Source organism: Phyllostomus hastatus, unplaced genomic scaffold (assembly GCF_019186645.2).
Source record: "Phyllostomus hastatus isolate PE091 unplaced genomic scaffold, TTU_PhHast_1.1 phas_contig_152, whole genome shotgun sequence".
In the NCBI taxonomy this organism is placed as follows: domain Eukaryota; kingdom Metazoa; phylum Chordata; class Mammalia; order Chiroptera; family Phyllostomidae; genus Phyllostomus; species Phyllostomus hastatus.
Window position 1 is genome coordinate 731644 of NW_025333622.1, and position 17987 is coordinate 749630.

The 17987-nt window shown below is 37.1% G+C and overlaps 1 protein-coding gene across 1 annotated transcript in view; it reads left to right on the forward strand.

Moving 5' to 3' along the window:
- Window positions 1-17324, forward strand: part of TMTC2 (transmembrane O-mannosyltransferase targeting cadherins 2) — a 402099-nt gene extending 384775 nt beyond the window's left edge. Inside the window, exon 12 of the mRNA XM_045830613.1 lies at window positions 14622-17324. Within this exon, the coding sequence (XP_045686569.1) occupies window positions 14622-14801 (180 nt within the window). The 3' untranslated portion in view covers window positions 14802-17324. The remainder of the gene's footprint in view (window positions 1-14621) is intronic.
- Window positions 17325-17987: the final 663 nt, after the last annotated feature.

Consider the following 17987-nt stretch of genomic DNA (forward strand, 5'->3'; position numbering starts at 1 on the left):
TGCAGATGTAGACACAAATCCTCTTTGGAGAAAAGCATTCCCAATTCAGGACTGCTGGATTCCTTAGGTTAAGATCAAGCAATTCATTAAAGAAAATTAAGTGATCATTAAGATCATAAGGAAATAACCACCAAGAATAAGAGTCAGCAGAAACAAAATATTTAAGACTAAAGCATGTTGACATTGTCAGAAACAGAATATAGAATAGTTCTGTATAAAATATGAAAAAGATAATACAGTGATCTTGAAAGGAAAATAATTAGTGAAGTCAAATATCAATGGCTAGATTAGTCACAAATGAGAGTATTAGTAAAACTGAAGATATATGTAAGCGAATTACCTAGAATGCCACACAGGAAAGAGAAATGAGGAATATGAAAGAGATGTTTAGAAAACTGGAGAATGCAAAGAGAATGTCTAATATCTAGTCAGAGCCCCAGAAGAAGAGAGTAATGAATATCCCAGAATTGTGTAGGATGATATAGCACAGTATATCCCAAATTGAATAAATAAATAGGAATATATACCTAGGTTCAGCATCATAATATGATAGAATACCATAGACAAAGATGATAACCCAAAAGAGACCAGAAAGAAAACTTTCCTGTGAAGGAATGCTAATTCGACTGAGAACACATTCAATCAACATGAAATCAGCAGCAATCAGAGAGAACTTCCACAAGCTTCCATCACCGCATCTAACTCTCTGTTAGCATCTGTGCCTTCAAATGATACTTTTTCTCCCATTATGGACAAACTATCCATATTTCTAGCTCAAACCAACTTTTTTATTTCTTCACCCAGTGCTTTGTTGTTGACTCTTTAAGGACATCACTCCTGTGTCACTCCCCCTTTTCCTCTTCCTCAGTTTCTCTGTCTCTGTCTCTCTCCTATGTTAACAGTTTCCCACACCACTGAATATTTCCATCAGCATTTAAACACAGCATCATTTCTTCAAAAATTCAAACACAAAAAGCCTCTGAAGCCCATTCCTGCCTCTAGCAACCACTCCATTTCTCTCCTTTCCTTTATGCAAAAATTTCCATTTTCATTTGGACCAACTCCAAACAGGCTTTTTGTCGAATGATGTCACCAAAGCTGCTTTTGACAAGTTGCTAGGGCAACACTCAACAACATTAAATCTATTTGTTCTCAGTTATCATTTTATTTGTTCTATGAGTAGCATTTGACAGAGTCAATTACTCATTCCTCCTGGAACACTTTCTTCACTTGGTTTCCAGGACACCCTCCCTCTGCCACCTCTTAACTCTGATCCCTCTCAGTGTCTGTCCCCTTCTCACCCATCCATCTCCTAACCTTGAAATTCTTCAGTCTTCTCAGTATACTCATTCTCCCAGAGATCTCATCCCCTCTCATGACTTTAAATAGCATTGATACACTGATAGCTTCCAACTTTATATCCCCACTTAAGATCTGTTCATTGAACTCCAGACTAATCTAACCAGTGTCTACTTAGTATCTCCACTTTTAGAGACCATTCAAGCTATTAGTCCAAAGCTGAGCTCCTGATCTTCTCCCCATGCCTTATCCTATAGTCTTTCCCATTTCAGTGAATTTGCCTCATTCTTCTAGTTGCATAACTCAACTTCCCCTGCCACTGTCCTTGCCAAAGACATCAATACCACTCCTGACCTATGCTACATAAATCGACTCCTTCCTTAGTCTACTCTGAACACAGGATTCAGAGTGGAAGTCAGATCATGTCACTCCTGAGCAGCCTACTCTCTCACCTCCTTCGATGCTTCACTCAATGGCTCTCTTCCCCCAAGACCTTTTCAGATTTCCTCATTTAATATTGTAAACCAGATGATAAATATTTTAGTCTTTGCAGCCTTAAGGTCCCAACTACTAAGCTATGCTATTGTAGCATGAAAGTGGCTATAGACAGTACTTACATAGTTGAGTGTGGTTATGTCCCATAATACTTTATTTATGGACATTAAAACTTGAATTTTATGTAATTTTATGTGCCATGATGTATTACTATTCCTTTTGAGTGTTCTCTATGTAGATTTTTAAAGAGGCCAGTAATGGGATGTGTGACCCACAGATTGTAGCTTGTTGAGGTCTCGCCTCACATCCACTCCTTAAACCCTTTCTTTGCTGTATTTTTTACCTTATCATGTATTGCAAGGTAATATGCTCTATATTTTACTTATTTCTCATGTTTATTGTCTGTATCTTACAAATAGAATACAAACTCAGTGAAGCCTGGGATTTTTAACTGTTTTTTTTTGTATTGCTGAATTCCCAATATAAGCGCTCAGTAATTCAATGTTAAATGAATGAGTGAATAAACAAATTACATTTAAAAAAGAAATTTTAAAAAATTGGCTAAAATGGATAAAGTAATTGAAGAACTCGGATTTATCTTAGGAATTATAGTCAGAGGTCATCAGAACACATGTCATTTTTACTATTTGTAGCCTACAAAAGGCCCCTTAATGACTTTCTTACTGAAATTTTATTGTTTCATTGTAACAAATTTTCTTTTTGCCCTCCCTAAATGGCATTTATGGAACAGATAGTAAATAAGATATATCTTAATTCATTGGTTCCCCTTTTCTTGGGATGGCCCTGCTTCCTGTCCTCTCAGGGTTCTCCGGTTCTGGAGTTCAGTGACCCAGCATTAAACAAAGCCGTGTGCACTCCCGCCTCTCTGCCAGAGGCAGCCCTGTCCCAGGGCCACCGTGAGTGGTTGTGCCCACTGAGCATCCAGGACTCAATTTTCTACGAACATTGCCTTCATAATTACCATTTAATTCCTACTTCTCTTGGATGAACCAAAGGAATTAACAAAGTTCTTAAACTTCTGTCTTTGACTGAAGTAAATAAAAGTGTTGAATTATAGGCATTAGAGCATAGCTTAATTTCTATGAGCCATTTCAAGACACTGGATTTCAATTTAATTATTGTATGTAATGAACATTAAGCATTTATGAGACACATGGTCTACAATTTAATTAGATTAGTGAAGTATTCATAGCATACTTTGTTTTAAGAATAATTGTAATAGCAGAAAAGGATTTTGCCTCTCGTTTCCTACATGATGGGCCTTTTCTTGTGCTTCTGGAGAAGTACTTTTTGTTTTGCTTGTTTGGACATGAATATGTGGCCAGGTTGTTCTGTAATCAAATATCAGGTCACTATTTGAGGTTGTTGCATTGTCAGCACAAAATTGTTTTTGAGTCGGTGAAAATGTATTACCCAGTGATTTTGCGAATGTGTTTGACATGTATCACATAATCATCAGAATTGTTTATCTCAGTATTGAAGATGTGTTGAAAAGAAATCAGAGTTCACATATGAAAATTAATCATTGGGTCCAAAATAACTTATTTTTTTACCTTCCTTTTCAAGTATTGTTTAGGGCGTTATTTGTGTTGTGTGGGTAAATAAGTGTCCGATATATGTATTTGAAGCCAGCAGTTGCTTCAACTCTGGGTTGTGGGATGCCTTATCGATTGCATACTATTTGCTTGCTTCATTCCTTGTTTTATATTAACACAGTAAGCCAAGGAAGAAAGGCAGGAAAGTAAGGGTGTAGTGTTTTCAAAAACCAGTCACTCAGAAGAGAGATCAGATGTTGGTAGAATAGTTAAAGGCAATACAAAAATCTGTATTATATACAGCTTTGGAAGCAATTAGGAAAAAAAAGTCATCGAGCTAGTCTTTAAACCCTTCTCATAGATACACAAACGTGCTGACTCTGCAGGCTTTCAGGAAGATGATTGATGCAGTTTGAGTGTGGCGATTTCAGAAACAAACATTTCAGAAATATAGCCAAGAAGAGCAATGAACATAGAGATCTATAGGGTAATATGTGAGCTCATGCTCTGCTAGTGGCAGAAGCTCTGCCATTAAAGCTCCCTTGATTTGCCATGAGTTTAGATATACACAAGCCATGTTTATTGTGTATATATTTGGCAAGTGTAATGGCTTGGGGTATAGCATGGCTTCACCTTGATTGGTGTGTCCTGATGGAATATTTTCTGAAATGATGTGTGAAGATCTTGCATCATTATTTTTCCAAGCATATATCAACAAAGTCTTGGCTCTATAAAAGTGCAAATAGAATGCCATGCATTAGACAGTGTGTTTACAGTTTATTTTTAGTCCTTGGAAAGATTAATAGTTCCTGGAGGAATTGCTTTGCTCCTGCTTGTTATGTTTGATCTGGTCATCCTAACTCAGAGCGTTCACAGAATTTTCCACTTCCTGCGTGTGTGAAGCCTGGGGTAAATTCTCTCAGTGGAATGTGTTTCCTCATTCTGTGGACAGACAGTTGCTGCCTTCTAATGTCATGCTGTAATACGATTACTCTGGATGACACTGTCACTCCTAGAATCTTGCTTGTTCACACCAGGATCCCCATCTGCTTTGTGAGAGGAAAAAAAATCTTTCCCATCTTTACAGTGTATATGCCTAACCTAAATTTTAATCCACTGTTTTGAAGTCTCTGACGTACTATTTCCATAATTTTAAAAAATATGTCTTTTCAGTAAGGCCTATTTAGGTACAAATCTGTGCTTTCCAAAATATGCAAACTAGTATCTCCCAGTTGACCGCCATCAAATGAAAGCTACTTATTGGCCAACAAAGAAGTCAGCTGGAGGACTGATATACACAGGTTTAAAAACTTCCTGAATTTAATTGCCATGGCTTCTGCTGAGCTTTACTCCAGTATAACTTTGATTTTTGTCAATGTAGTATACCTATACCTCTGGCAGTACTGTATTTTTTTTTATCAGATGATCAGTTTGCTTAGCACACAAAAAAGCCAGCAGCCTCCCCCTCCAAAAATTAGCTCTGTGCTTCTATCTTCCATGACAGTTGAGTTCTTCAGTTTTGTAAGGCCCAAATACCAACTTCCAACATATCTCTGAAATATATTTTAATAACCACATGATTATTCCAGTGACATGTTCCAACTCCTTGGAATGAGCAATCATTTTATTGAATATATTCAAACTCACGCTCACACATACACACTTGGATGGCTGGTGCAGCTGGAATTCCTTCTGTGTGATATGATTATGATTGAGAAAGCATGCATATGTTCCCCCCTCCCCTTCATGCTAAGAAGAAATGAATAAAGTGTAGAGTGAATTATGTTGCTTAAATCATATTTGGATGTAGAAACAGGCAAGGAATTTGGTTCAAAGAAAAGGAGGAGATGCAGTGGGGTTTGTAAGAACTATCTAGATTAGTAAGGACAGAAAGCTAGCGCTTGGTGTTTTAAAGATAGAGATGATTTTTCTTCTTGTGCAGATTCCTTTCTAAACTTCTTCCCTTCAGTGTCTTCAGATTCAATAAATTCCTATTTTTCTCATCTGCGTGCACTTTAAGTCATCATGTATTTTCTCACTTATGTAAAATGTTTATTTAACAGTTTTACTGCAGTGATAAGCTACATGCTATTTCAAATCATAGACAGTGTAGTGATTACATTTCACGAAAGCTATGAGTGAAACTTAGACGACCCAGATCTAGGTTTTCTATTTGGCTCATGAGGGAGACATTCTTGTGAAATTATGGACATCAGGAAAACCTGTCTTTGAAAAAGGAATATCTTCAGTGAAGAATGATTTTTAGATCATTTTCTTAACTGAGTAGATACACTTTAAAATCTGTTAGAAGTAACGACCACCTTTGAAATGACTCTATTGCCATTTCTGTTTGCTGTCCCCCAAACTACAGCTGTTGGCATTTTGATTGCCATAGCAATGAATAGCACTCCACACTGTGGCTTGCACACTCATCATAAAGTTAAATGGACATTCTTGTAACACCCGCTTGGATGGAGCAGATGTTGGACAAGGTAAAATGTGTCAACAACAAATGGAAACTACTCCCTTAATGCAGCATGTGTCTTACTTGTCACCTGTCTGTTGTATTTTGTTCAAAGCTATTTCAAAAACACAAGTACTGTATTGAAACTGAGAAACAAAATGAATCATTTGTATTATCTGTCAGAATTTGCCTCGACACTGCTAGATTTCCTGTTGTTTTCCTGTGTTCTATGTATACTTCAGTAAATCTTTTTGCAGAAATAATTTATTCAAAATATAACTATTGAAAATATGACTACAAAGAACTATCATTTCTCAGCTGGGAGCTTTGAATTGCTTGTGGGTTTTGTTTTGTCACAGAATTTGAGAGATCTTTTGTTTATTGTATTAATATATTTCATTTTTAATAATATTTCTTTCTCCATTTTTGGTTTGGTATCAGAAGGGTTAACTTCACAGATATCTAACTACTGACATTTTCATGTCCAAAAAAATTGAAATTCACTCTTCTTTATTAGGGCTTCTCTCCACTGTTGGCTCTGCTCTCAGAAATTTGTTAAAAGCACTTTTAAAAAGTAACAGACTGATTTTAATATGACCCACTAATTTCAAAGGTTGTTTGTATACCATTCTGATTTTGGAAGAGTGTAAGATTCGAAGCAACCTGATAATTCGAAATTATAGTCTCCCTCTCCTGCAGAGCTGAGCGTTAGCATCTCCTTTGTGGGCAGCTCTGAGTCTTCTGTGCAGTAAGAGAATTTGTATTCATGTCCCGGAGGACAGACTCTGTCAGAGCAGAGAATCCTTCCTCTGTGCAATCCCCTATTGTTCTTAGAACAATGCATGGGCAACAATTATACCTACCTCATAAGTTTGAGGAGCATAATTAAGATAATGAATGTACACCTTCTAAGCTGAAGGCACATATAGACTAAAAATATATATATTGTTCTTGTTTACCACTTATCTAAAGTATCTGGCAATGCCCTTGCCATGTAGTAGGTGCTCAATAATTGTGGTTATATTACATTGAGACTGGGCTAGAATATACCTCTTCTAGGGCAGCTATCCCTGCTAAACCATACAAATTTTTCTTCTCTCAGTGAGCATTCATGGAGTTCCTTTCATATGCCAGAGCCTGGAACTAGCACTGTAGAGACAGCTACAGTAAATTCGCTATCTGTCTCACCCTCCAGCAAAGCACACAGACACTTAAAACAAATGGAGATAATTCACTGTGGTAAGTGTTGCAATTAATGTAGGCCGACAGTACTTTGAGAACACGGAGAAGTAAGCTATGAATTAGGGATTGCTAAACTCGTAAAAATGAGCAGAACTTTGTTGAACAGAGAATGGAAGAAGAGATTTGTCAGGGGAGCGCTCTAACCAGCAATGAACGCTCAGAACAGCACATGGGCTGACGAGTCTAACTTTGGGCACAGGCTGACCCTCCAAAACCCGACTGGTGCTAAGAAAGACATATGGTTGGATGGGAGATAGATTGCAGTAAGGGAGAAATTGAAGGTGGAGAACACACTAGGAGGCTATTGGAATTTAACAGTAGGATAAGATGCTAAACTAGGCAGTGCCAGTAGAAAATGGAGGGTGATAGAGAGAGAATATGAAACATATGGTTCATCTTAAATTTTCTTCTTGTCCCTGAGAAAAGGAATGAAGAAGAAAGCCAGAAAGCAAGGAGTCTAGATAAAGGAGCAGAACCATAAAGAAAAGTCTATTCTGTATGCTATTAGCTAGGGTTCCCCGTAGTTAATGTGAGACGCTTCGGTAGATTCTGCTGCCCTGTCTACAACCCACCTCTAGCTCCTCGGAGTCTGGTCATCGTCTTCTCACCCACTCCTGAAACCGAACCTATATCAACGACAGTCCATTTGTGTATAACAGTTTTCATCTTAGAAACCGTGTGTATGTGGCTGTCAGTCTTAGGGAAGTGACCCTGACCAGGAGAACCCCAAGGCAGACAGTCCTACTCAGGGGCTGTTTTGAGGTTTTAGGAGTTTTGTAATTACCTTTCAAATATCACCATGTAGGTGACAGCCCTCACAAGGCTTATTCTGTCCAATGTTAAAGAAAGGGTGGGTCACTGAAGAGAACATGTAAAAAGCTATTAAACTTATAAAAATGAAAATATTAACTAACTTCTAGCAATCAGAAGAAGAAAACAAGTAGATACTATTTTACAACTTTCACTTTCCAGAAATTCAAATGGTCAGTGTTAAGAAGGATATGGATTCAAGAGACTCCTGTTACATATTGATGCTAATGCTTTTTTATACAATCACACTGACAGCAATTTGGTGTTCTTTGGCAATGTCAGAGACCCCCCTGACCCAGCAATTCCACTCCAAGAAATTCTCCCATAAGTGTGTGTAGAGATGTTCACCGGAATACTGAGGACAGCCCTGTATCGAAGAATCTGTATTTCTGTCCTTGAGAGAATGGTAGTCATTCACTGGGGTCCATGCGAAAAAAAAATGAACAAACAAAAAACTAAACTTTACATATATCAACATGGAAATTTGAAAAACAAAATGATGAGTGAAAATTTAAGTTTCAGTCTGGTGCTTGGTAGGATGACATCCCATGGAGGATAATGAAAAATGTATAAAATTAAAACCTTTGAATATACCCATTTTTATAGCTACACAAAAAGAAGTATAAAACATCCACTGAGATGATAAATACCAACTTTGGGATTGTGGTTTTCTTGGGAGGATGAAAGTGACTCAAGATAGGGTGGTGAAAGATATTTGGGAGCTTCAGTTGTCTTTATAAATTTTATTTGTTAGGCAGGTACACAGGTTTTTTATATTCTCTGAAATTTTATATGCCTGCCTTATTTACAATAAAGAGAAAACCTTCATATGACTTTACTCTTGTGTTCATTCATCTAATCTATCACACTACCCATTCATTTACTCTTTTTTGTCAAAATAATTTTAGTTAAGTAAACCAAGAAAAGATTATTAGGGCTTAAACCATGGGAGAAGGGGACAGAGCATCATTAGAACATGCATGTAAAGGAGATTTGGGAGTGAAGTTTTCAAGACTCAATGCTTGGATGTGTGCACAGGTTTGTGGGTGGAAGAGGGTGAGGAATCAAGTCTGATTCATTTAGGGCACTAGCAATGCCTCGGGCCATTGGGACAGAGGAGGAGGAGTGATATTGGCACTGAGGGAAATAAGGTCTCTATCTTTGTCTCAGTTCATGTTACACATTTGTCCATGAGCCTGACGATCTTAAAAACTTGAATTCAGTAATTATTTATTAAATATCTGCCATGTACAAGGCATAATAAATATAAAGAGAACCCTTCAATTTATGCATAAATACTCTTTTTCATGAACATTTTTCTTTAATGCTTATACCATTAATTTTTAAGCATCATGGTACAGTTACTGCTCCAGTAAATTCAGTTGAATTCAGTTGAGCAATTCCAGCTAAATCCAGGTGAATGGCAGTGTGCAGCCTTCATCAGGTGATTTGGTAACCACTTGAAAAAGAGTGAGAATCCATTAAAAACTTCAGACCATGCAAACTCATTAAATTTGTAAATTATATTCAGAAGGGAAGTTAAAGGTACTTATCTTAAAACTATCCCAAATATGTATAGTGTATTAATTGAGTGATAGCTGGGTAAGAAGTTATTTTCCAAAAGTTATTTAGTTTCTGTGACAGTAAATATATAGTTAGAGAGATGATTTCAGCAACAGTTTAAATGGGAATATTTTTATAAAATTAGAAATATTGGTGTATTATCTCTATCTTTTTCATAGCTTCCCTTGGCTGTTAATTTAGCTTCAGAAAAGGGAAGTGGCCATAGGAACTCATAATTGTTCACAAAGAGGTAGTTACTGTTTGGGTTTCTACCTCTTGCCTCTTGTCTACCTCTTGGTCAAAATCAGAACATTTCAACCAAGCCCTCGTTTTCCTTTGTCTAGGCCCAAGTCTTCTGTTCAAAGCTCTAGTTTGAGTCCTGTTCCCAATAGAAACCTGAATTCCCAATCTAAATCTTGTTATGGTCTCCCTATTGCTGCCCTACAGATCTTTCTGAGACTACATAATAGACAGGTGGGAAAATCACAGTCCACTCCTGTGTGCTCAGGAGACCCTGTGAGCTGAGCCGGGTCCTTGGGAGCCTGAAGGGCATTAGTCTGGCATCAGACCTTTATAATGTCGCCTTTGCTCTGCCACACCCCAATATACATGTATTACTTTAATTTTGCTGTTTTTTCCAGTGCTGGAAAATTAAGCCAAAGACCACAGTAAAGTAACAATAAAGGCATAATTCCCTAGAGACTTGAAAAAAGACGTCATTTGTTGCCTCCGCGTGGCTGCCAGTCAGCTCTTTTGATGTAAAGCATCTGTTCTCTTCAAGGAAACAAGAAAGGTCTGGTTCTTCTTTCTAGTCTGTGAAGTAGGAGGTGGTGTCATTTGTAGCATGGAGCCACAAGCCCCATGTTACTGGGTTGCAAGCTGCTGCCTGCCTTTGTTAACATGCTGCAAATTTCATCGGCTGTCTTTAATAAAAGAGGATGTGTGTGAGGGAAGACATCAGCAGTTGTAGCTGGGTTCTGTTCTCCAGCCTATGAGTCATGGCTGGCAGACGGCAGTGACACCCAGTGTGCAGTCAGCCAGCCGTCACCTGGACTGCTTGCATTTCAGTTATCCAGCTAGGTCATCTTTGAGTCTATTTAGAAACCTTACAGGCTCTTACTTGGTTATGGAAAGGCTTTTTAATTCCTTCTTCTCTGTCTAACAATATTCAGTCATTTATGATTCTGTTAATAAAGCCCCATTTAAATACTCACTACCTTAAGTAATTACCATATTTTTAGGACTGTAAGATGCACCAGCCCATAAGGTGCACCTAGGTTTTAGAGGAGGAGAATAAAAAAAAAATTTTGAAGTAAAAAAATGTGGTAAAATATTGAATAACCTGTGACTCCATTCCACCACCACCCCCACTCCCAGTGAGCCAGGCAAGCTACATTCAGACTATAAGATGCACCCCCCTTTCCTCCCAAATCTGGGGGGGGGTCTTATAGTCCAAAAAATACGGTGTACAGCCAAGAGAAGAATTGTATTTTATGGGAGAAGAGACATTTGATCTGACATACTTTGTTGTATAGGAACTCCATTCTATTATTTAAGAAAAAAAAGCCTTCATTTCAGAAGCCATAAAATGATATAATCTAGATCTGGAAATGGCAATGGCTTCTAGAAGAGTGCTTCTCAAATTTTAATGAGCATGCAAAGCACCTGGGTACCTTGTTAAAATTAAGATTCTGATTCAGTAGGTGTTACCTGAAATTCTTCATTTCTGTCAAGCACCAAGCTGATGCTGATGGCACTCCTTGAACTTGCATTTTTGTAGCAAGGCTAGACAACCTGGAGGTATTCAGTTCAGTGGGTGTCTACTAATGTACCTTTGTGATTGCTGTGGAGGGGACATATTATGAATTTAGAAGATAGAGTCCTTATCTTTGAAAAGAGAAAATAACAGTTATAATGAGAAAGTAGTCTGTAACCAGTTTTATTCATAAAGTTTTTACACATGAAATTGTTCATGTCAGGGTAACTTTTGACACTTTCAGAGCAGTTACCCAAGGCAATGGATATGTATGTCATATTTGAATGTACTGGGATGTAAATTTCATCAGTTCCCATTGATGCAAATAAGAATCTGTAGTGACATTTTAATAAGCATTACATATGTTCACTGATTTTTAAAACAAAGGACTTTTAATTCTATTAAAATACATACATTCAAAATGTTTCCTCTGAAGACAGTAAGTAATCTATTTAAAATTAAAAACCTGTTTAAAATATCAAATGATGTTCTTAAATATGAACATTTTAGTTTACTTGGATTTCTATTCTTTAGTGAACGAAATTAATGAGTATTATGTGAACTTGCATGAGATCCATTATCCCACATTAGCTTCATAATTTGATTTTGATAAACTTCATGAAAGTTTTTGATTATTTTTGTTTAATGAGTAACAGGCTAGTATGGATTATGCAAAATTAAAGTTATTCTAAAACACCATTATAATTAGCATTCAGACTCATTTGATAACAGATTTCATTATATTTTCCTAAAATAATATTAACATCTTTTTTATCATTAGATAGTAGGGAAGTGACTCAAAGTATTCTGAGGACAGAAGAACCCAGGCTGCAATTTAGTAATAACAGTAAAGACTTGGTATACTTAGCCACCTACTATCACAACCTTGTCTTCCAGGTTTAACCTAAGAAAGGCTAAAAAACTAGTGAAGGAAGAGCTAGTTTAGAACACCTCAGTTTTTGGATTCAGTAGTCATTCAGGCACACTGACAAGGAGATTCTGCTTTGTGTTTTTGAGATGATAAGGAGACAGAAAAGAAGAGGAAAAAGATAATATGTAGTCTTCTAATCTCAACAACTCTAGGAAAGAAGCACTGTTTTCATCCCATTTCTTGCAGAAAGTGAGGTCTCACCTGCTCATTCAACTTGTCCAAGTGCACATATTTCTGGGGTGGAACTGCCATTGGAACCCAGGCATCATGACTTGGTAACCTCTGAGTGTTTTTGAAAATCCCCTTGAGTTGCAATTATAGTTAGGTACAGACACTTTGATAATAAAGTAATTCAAGAAATAACAGCTATCCCACAGAGCCATCTGGTTTCTCTCACCCCAGTCACTGGGCCTCTTCTGTTTCTGTTAAGTAAGGGATGGTCTCCAACCATGGTTCTCCCTCCCCATTTCCTCTCTTCTTACTCAGGACAGCAGAAAGTTTGAGCATTTAATCTATTTAGCATCTCTAGAAATTCAGACTGTGAACACACTTCACTATCAAGTTTAGTAGCTATTTATTGATAGTGGTGTGAAGTTCTGTGAAGGGACATAATTCAGAAACGTGTTCGGGCATCAAGCACAAGATAATAATGGGCGTTGGTAACACTTCTCTTAGGAAGACAGAGTAGGTGATGCTGTTTTCGGTTTCCAATGTGGAGCAATTCAATGCGCATGTAATTTGGAGCTATGTTTATTTGGATTGGTGTTTAAAATGAGATATTGACCACCTGTATGTTTCTTGAGAAGTGTGGAGTCATCTTGACCAAAGGTTTTTGAAGGTCAAAATAGCTTATATTTGTAACATTGTTTTTGGAAAGGCTATTGAAAAGTTGGAGAATAATGCCCAGTAGTTGAGGACTTAAGAGAATTTTGGTGTACACCCAGAAACATATTATGTAGCCATTGAATTAAAAATTGTAATGTATGTACAGCAACATAGATATCACAAACATGCCTTTGCTAGGCCTCAAACATGAGGAACATAAGCTTGACATTTGTAGGGTTTCTACCATATGCATGTATGGTGCTACATTATTTTCTGTAACAAGATGTTATTTCAATATTTCATAAGTGAAAGAATTGAGGCACAATGTACTAGAGGGCTTCAGCAAAAAGTTTCAGTGGTGGTTTAGCAAGAACTCAAATCCTCATCTCTTAAAATCTAAATCTGATCTTCTTTCCCAGTAGGTTTAGTCTGAGCTATTCACCCCTCTCTCCAGTATTGCTTTGGTTCAGAAATAATTTATAGTAGAGAATGGAGACACATGAATTCAGCTGAAAAGTACATGCATTATGAAAGTACTAAATCATAAAAATAATTGTGAATTATTTTAGGCAATATCAGATTTGCCAGGACAATTAAGAGTTGACATCATCTGAAAAATGAAAACATAATCTTAGCATAAACACTTTTTATCTTATATCTGAAATATGCATTTATGTAACTGCCAAAATATTAACTCCTGTCTGTTAGCCAGAAAGTTCCAGGGACAAGACAAGAGCAGTGCAGCCCTTACCAATACATAGAAAGCCAAATGTTTTTTCCTTTTGGAAGGAGTTTTGTTATTAACTACTGTTTGATAATTTGGGGATGGGACCCCTGTATTAAACTAGTGCTACATAACTCATACTTTTTTTTAGACGTTGCCTTTTAATTGATAACTTTGTATTGCAATTATCACACATTACAGAAAAATCTCTTTGCAAATTACTTTTAAACGAATACCAAAACAACAATAAAGGTTACATTTTCTGTGCCATATTTTGTCTATTTCATGTGTTTTTACTTTGCTATATTTATAGTAAACATTCACTGTTAGAAGTTTAAGAACTGTTTGACTTAAAAATGAGGACTTTGTCTCATTAAACTACTTGGGTTAGATCTGGAAAGGACTCCAATGGTTGCATCTGATTTTTTTTCAGGGCATTTACCCTGAAAGCATCAGTAAAATTTTACAGTATATTTTATTTATTTATAGTTTTGTAAGTGGCATGGAATATTGCTAAGGAGAGGAAACAAAAAGTGAGTGGACATAGATGTGTCAACTTTTCCCACTTAAGTTTTATTTCTTGGTGTTGAGTTGGGAAAAAGTGTAATTCTGAGTCTGAAATTGTATAACTTTCAACTTTTTTCTCAGAAAAGTACAACTTGACTAGGTTACTAGGTTTTCATACGTAGCCCATGCTTTCTCGTAAAAGAAGAAAACTTTTCCCCTAGCTGCCTGCCTGCCCTTTTTAAGGTACAAAGTATACAGCCACTTCAAGGAAACCCTTTTTTTTCCCTTCCTAGTTATCTTCGTCTGTTTGTATAAATTGCTAAATTGCTTCCATAAAATGCCTCCAGACATAAGGAAATCATTTGCATAAGTGGATGAAGATTTTTGCCTTCCTTGAAGGAAAGCTTTGAAAGCTCCTCGTAATCATTTTTCCCCCTCTCTGGTCCTAGTATCCAGCTGCGCTGATGAACCTGGGAGCCATTCTGCACCTCAACGGCCGACTCCAGAAGGCGGAGGCCAACTACCTGCGGGCGCTGCAGCTCAAACCCGATGACGTCATCACGCAATCCAATCTCCGCAAGCTCTGGAACATCATGGAAAAACAAGGCTTAAAGACTTCCAAGACCTGAAACATGAGGGCGGTACCTGGTCCTCCATTAATTTAAGCTGGCTTCACTGACGAACAGGATTTCCCAGCAGTGCTGTGACGAGCTAGTTTGGACTTTAAAACTAGGGCAGACGTCGCAGAGGTCACTGCCATTTCTGGGAGTATCCACTTTGCTGTTGGCACAGCCATTAACACCAAAAATGGGGGGAACATTGGAAACCTCCCGAAGGATGTAATTGTTACCCATAGAACTAAACCAGAGCACTTAAAACAGGATATTTTGGCATTCTTGCAGAGGGGTTAGGGTCTAACTTTCAAATTCTGTTCATTTTTGAAAGCTAATTTAGAAATTATATTGTTTCTGAAACACTGTGAGTGGAAGCCCCAGTGTCCATTCAGCCACTGTAAACTATTGAGGTCAAGTGTTCATAGGAGTGGTTAAGGCGCAGTGTGAGTCCTAGGGGGCTGGCCAGTCATCCTGACGCTGCTGTCTTCCCTCTTTGGGGCAGACTGCTTATCGATTTCTGAAACTCAGAAAACTTTTTTAAAAAGCACTATGCCAGGACCTATCAGAATCTAAAGTTGTTTCCTGACTAGTACACATAACATTTTGTGTACACATAACTAGTACACAAAATCATTTTATGATTTGGATGTCAGTCTTCACTTTTTGGGGCATAATTTGCTTTTCATGTTCTGAGGAGGATGTGCAGAATAGAGCGACCCACGTTTCACACCGGTGTTGTAGGAGGGGCTGGGGAGGCCTCATCCGTGCCAGGCAGGCATTTTTTACTTTACTGTCACCGTTATTTCCCCCAAAACTATCTAGGAGAATCCACTGTATTAATTCTTAGGCTTTCGAAATTACCTTTTTAAAATGGCTGTACCTGGTGAATGTGCATGCTTATATAAGGATTATATCAAAAGGAAGCTTAAAAGTGTCTAGTTCCAATAACTATCCAGCAGCTACTCGACAAAAAGGGAAGGTGCTTTGTGCTTTCCAGATGTTACTGGTTAAAAGATCAAGTTTGCTCAAAGGGGTGTAATGATGGCTACCAATGACTTCATGTTTGGGAGGAAGTTAGTATGGAAGGCTAATCACTTTCTTTATAGTAGGTACCAAAACAGTAATGCTGATAGTTTTTAAGGAATTGTTTTTATCGTATTTTTCATACTTCACTCTTCCCCAAAAGACATAAAAATGACTTCTTATGTTAAACTGCAGTAGAGTGTAGCATTGGCCTGTGTGTTTTTACGTCTTTTGCCACGTGCTTTTTACAGTTGAAAACCATTTTTCACTTGCAAAGTTGGTATTTTATTTCATTACCTATTAGTAACCACTTCAACAATCATTTCACGAGTAAAAGCATATTAGTGAACTAGAGAAGAACATTTGTTGAACATTTTTTGACTTGAAGTCAAACTTTGCTACTAAAAATTAACTTTGTAAAAACAGTCCACTAGCAGCTTCTTCATAGAGAAAGTAGAAATACAATACTCTATATATTTATTTATTTATTATTCTACCATAGCAAAACAACAAAACAAAACTTGATTCATCAAGCCAATTCCTTGCATCTCAAAATTAGCTTTTTCTCCTTTCCACTGATGTTCCATGTCTGTATGGTCAGCATTCCTATTAAAGGGAAGCTGGAACTACAAATACATCATAGTACGTTTTCTCCATATTCTGTGTTTTCTGCATACCCGAATACAGTGAGATAAAGAATTTAAAGTGATGTTCTAGGACACTAGTGTTTTTTGTGAGAAGGGCAAATGTAGTGAGAGAGAGTTGTTGATAGCATTAATAAGAAGGCCCTCCTAATATGTTTGGTATTTTGTAAACGTTTCATTGAGGGGCCAAAAGTTAAATTATAACTAAATCACTGTGTTCTCAGAATGATATTTAACATTTTGCAACAACAAACCCATGGTCAAACCAAAAGTGTGGGTTAAAGTGTATTTTTCATCTTCTCCTGCATTGGCAATTGCAAAAATAAAAAAATATAAATAAGGAATTTAATATAAGGATATAGAGATGAATTCAATGTCTAACATTTTTATTTATTTAAATAGTTATTGACCTATGATGACTTCCTAGTCTTAACACTTTATGTGTTTTTATTGTTACGGTTCTTCCTTTCAAAACACTTGGTTCTTAATAGGCTCGCTGATCGCACAGCAGAGGCACTCCATGTTGACCCAGTTCTCAAGGAGCATTAATAACTTGGACTGTGTCATGAAGTGCATGGATCTTTCATAACAAGATGTCCCTGACACCTTTCATTCCAGGGCTGGGTTTAGACCAACTTAGGGGGAGGGCTGGGGGGGCTATCGAACATGGTCAAAAAATGTCTCCGCTCAGGGATTTATGGTGGGTTATTGCAGACAGTGCTAAAAATATAGAGCACAAGACAAGTTTACTAAATTAAAATTTTATTTTTTGAGAAACTGTTATTTGTATAAATTATCAAGATTTGTAGGCTTTCCTTTTGTAGAAATAATTGTTTTATGTGCCAGAGAATTTCAATTTTGTTTTCAACAATAAAGCATTAATAACAAATACATTGTGTCAGCCTTTTTAAAATCATCTACACCAACAACACTTACACTCTCTTGGATTTTAACAGGACTAGGAGATGATTTTTAAAAGGTGGCGATTGAGAGTCAACTGGAGACAGAATGTGGCTAATGTATAATGAATGATCATTGCTTTTTAGGGTTGTTGAAATCAGATTTTCCATGTTCAGAAATGATGATATAATTTTTGTTTTGTAGGTAAACTATAATAGGAAAGTATTAGAAAATATCCCAAGCAGGACCAATTCTCTGCTCCCTGGGTTGCTTGGTAAAAACAGCCATTTCCAGAAGACGCTGATCCTCTAGTTCTGGTTCTGGAGGAAAAAGCACAGCCCTATTCTGCTGAAAGATATGGGTGAGGCACATTCAGGGGCCAGGTATAAAGAAACCTTTGGTCCTAAACGAGGTGGCAAACTGACAGATGGAGAGTTTTATAGTCTTGTTTAAATTGTTGTTATGTAATAATATGATTATGTAGGGCATAAATTCCTTTATTATAGGATAAAATTTAGCTATAAAGATTTTATTTTCTGCTAACCATTCTATGGATGTGTCAGGTTATGTTCCAGCCTTACAGTTAAGGAAACCGTGGCTCAGACATATGAAATAGCTTGTTCAGGTCACAAAG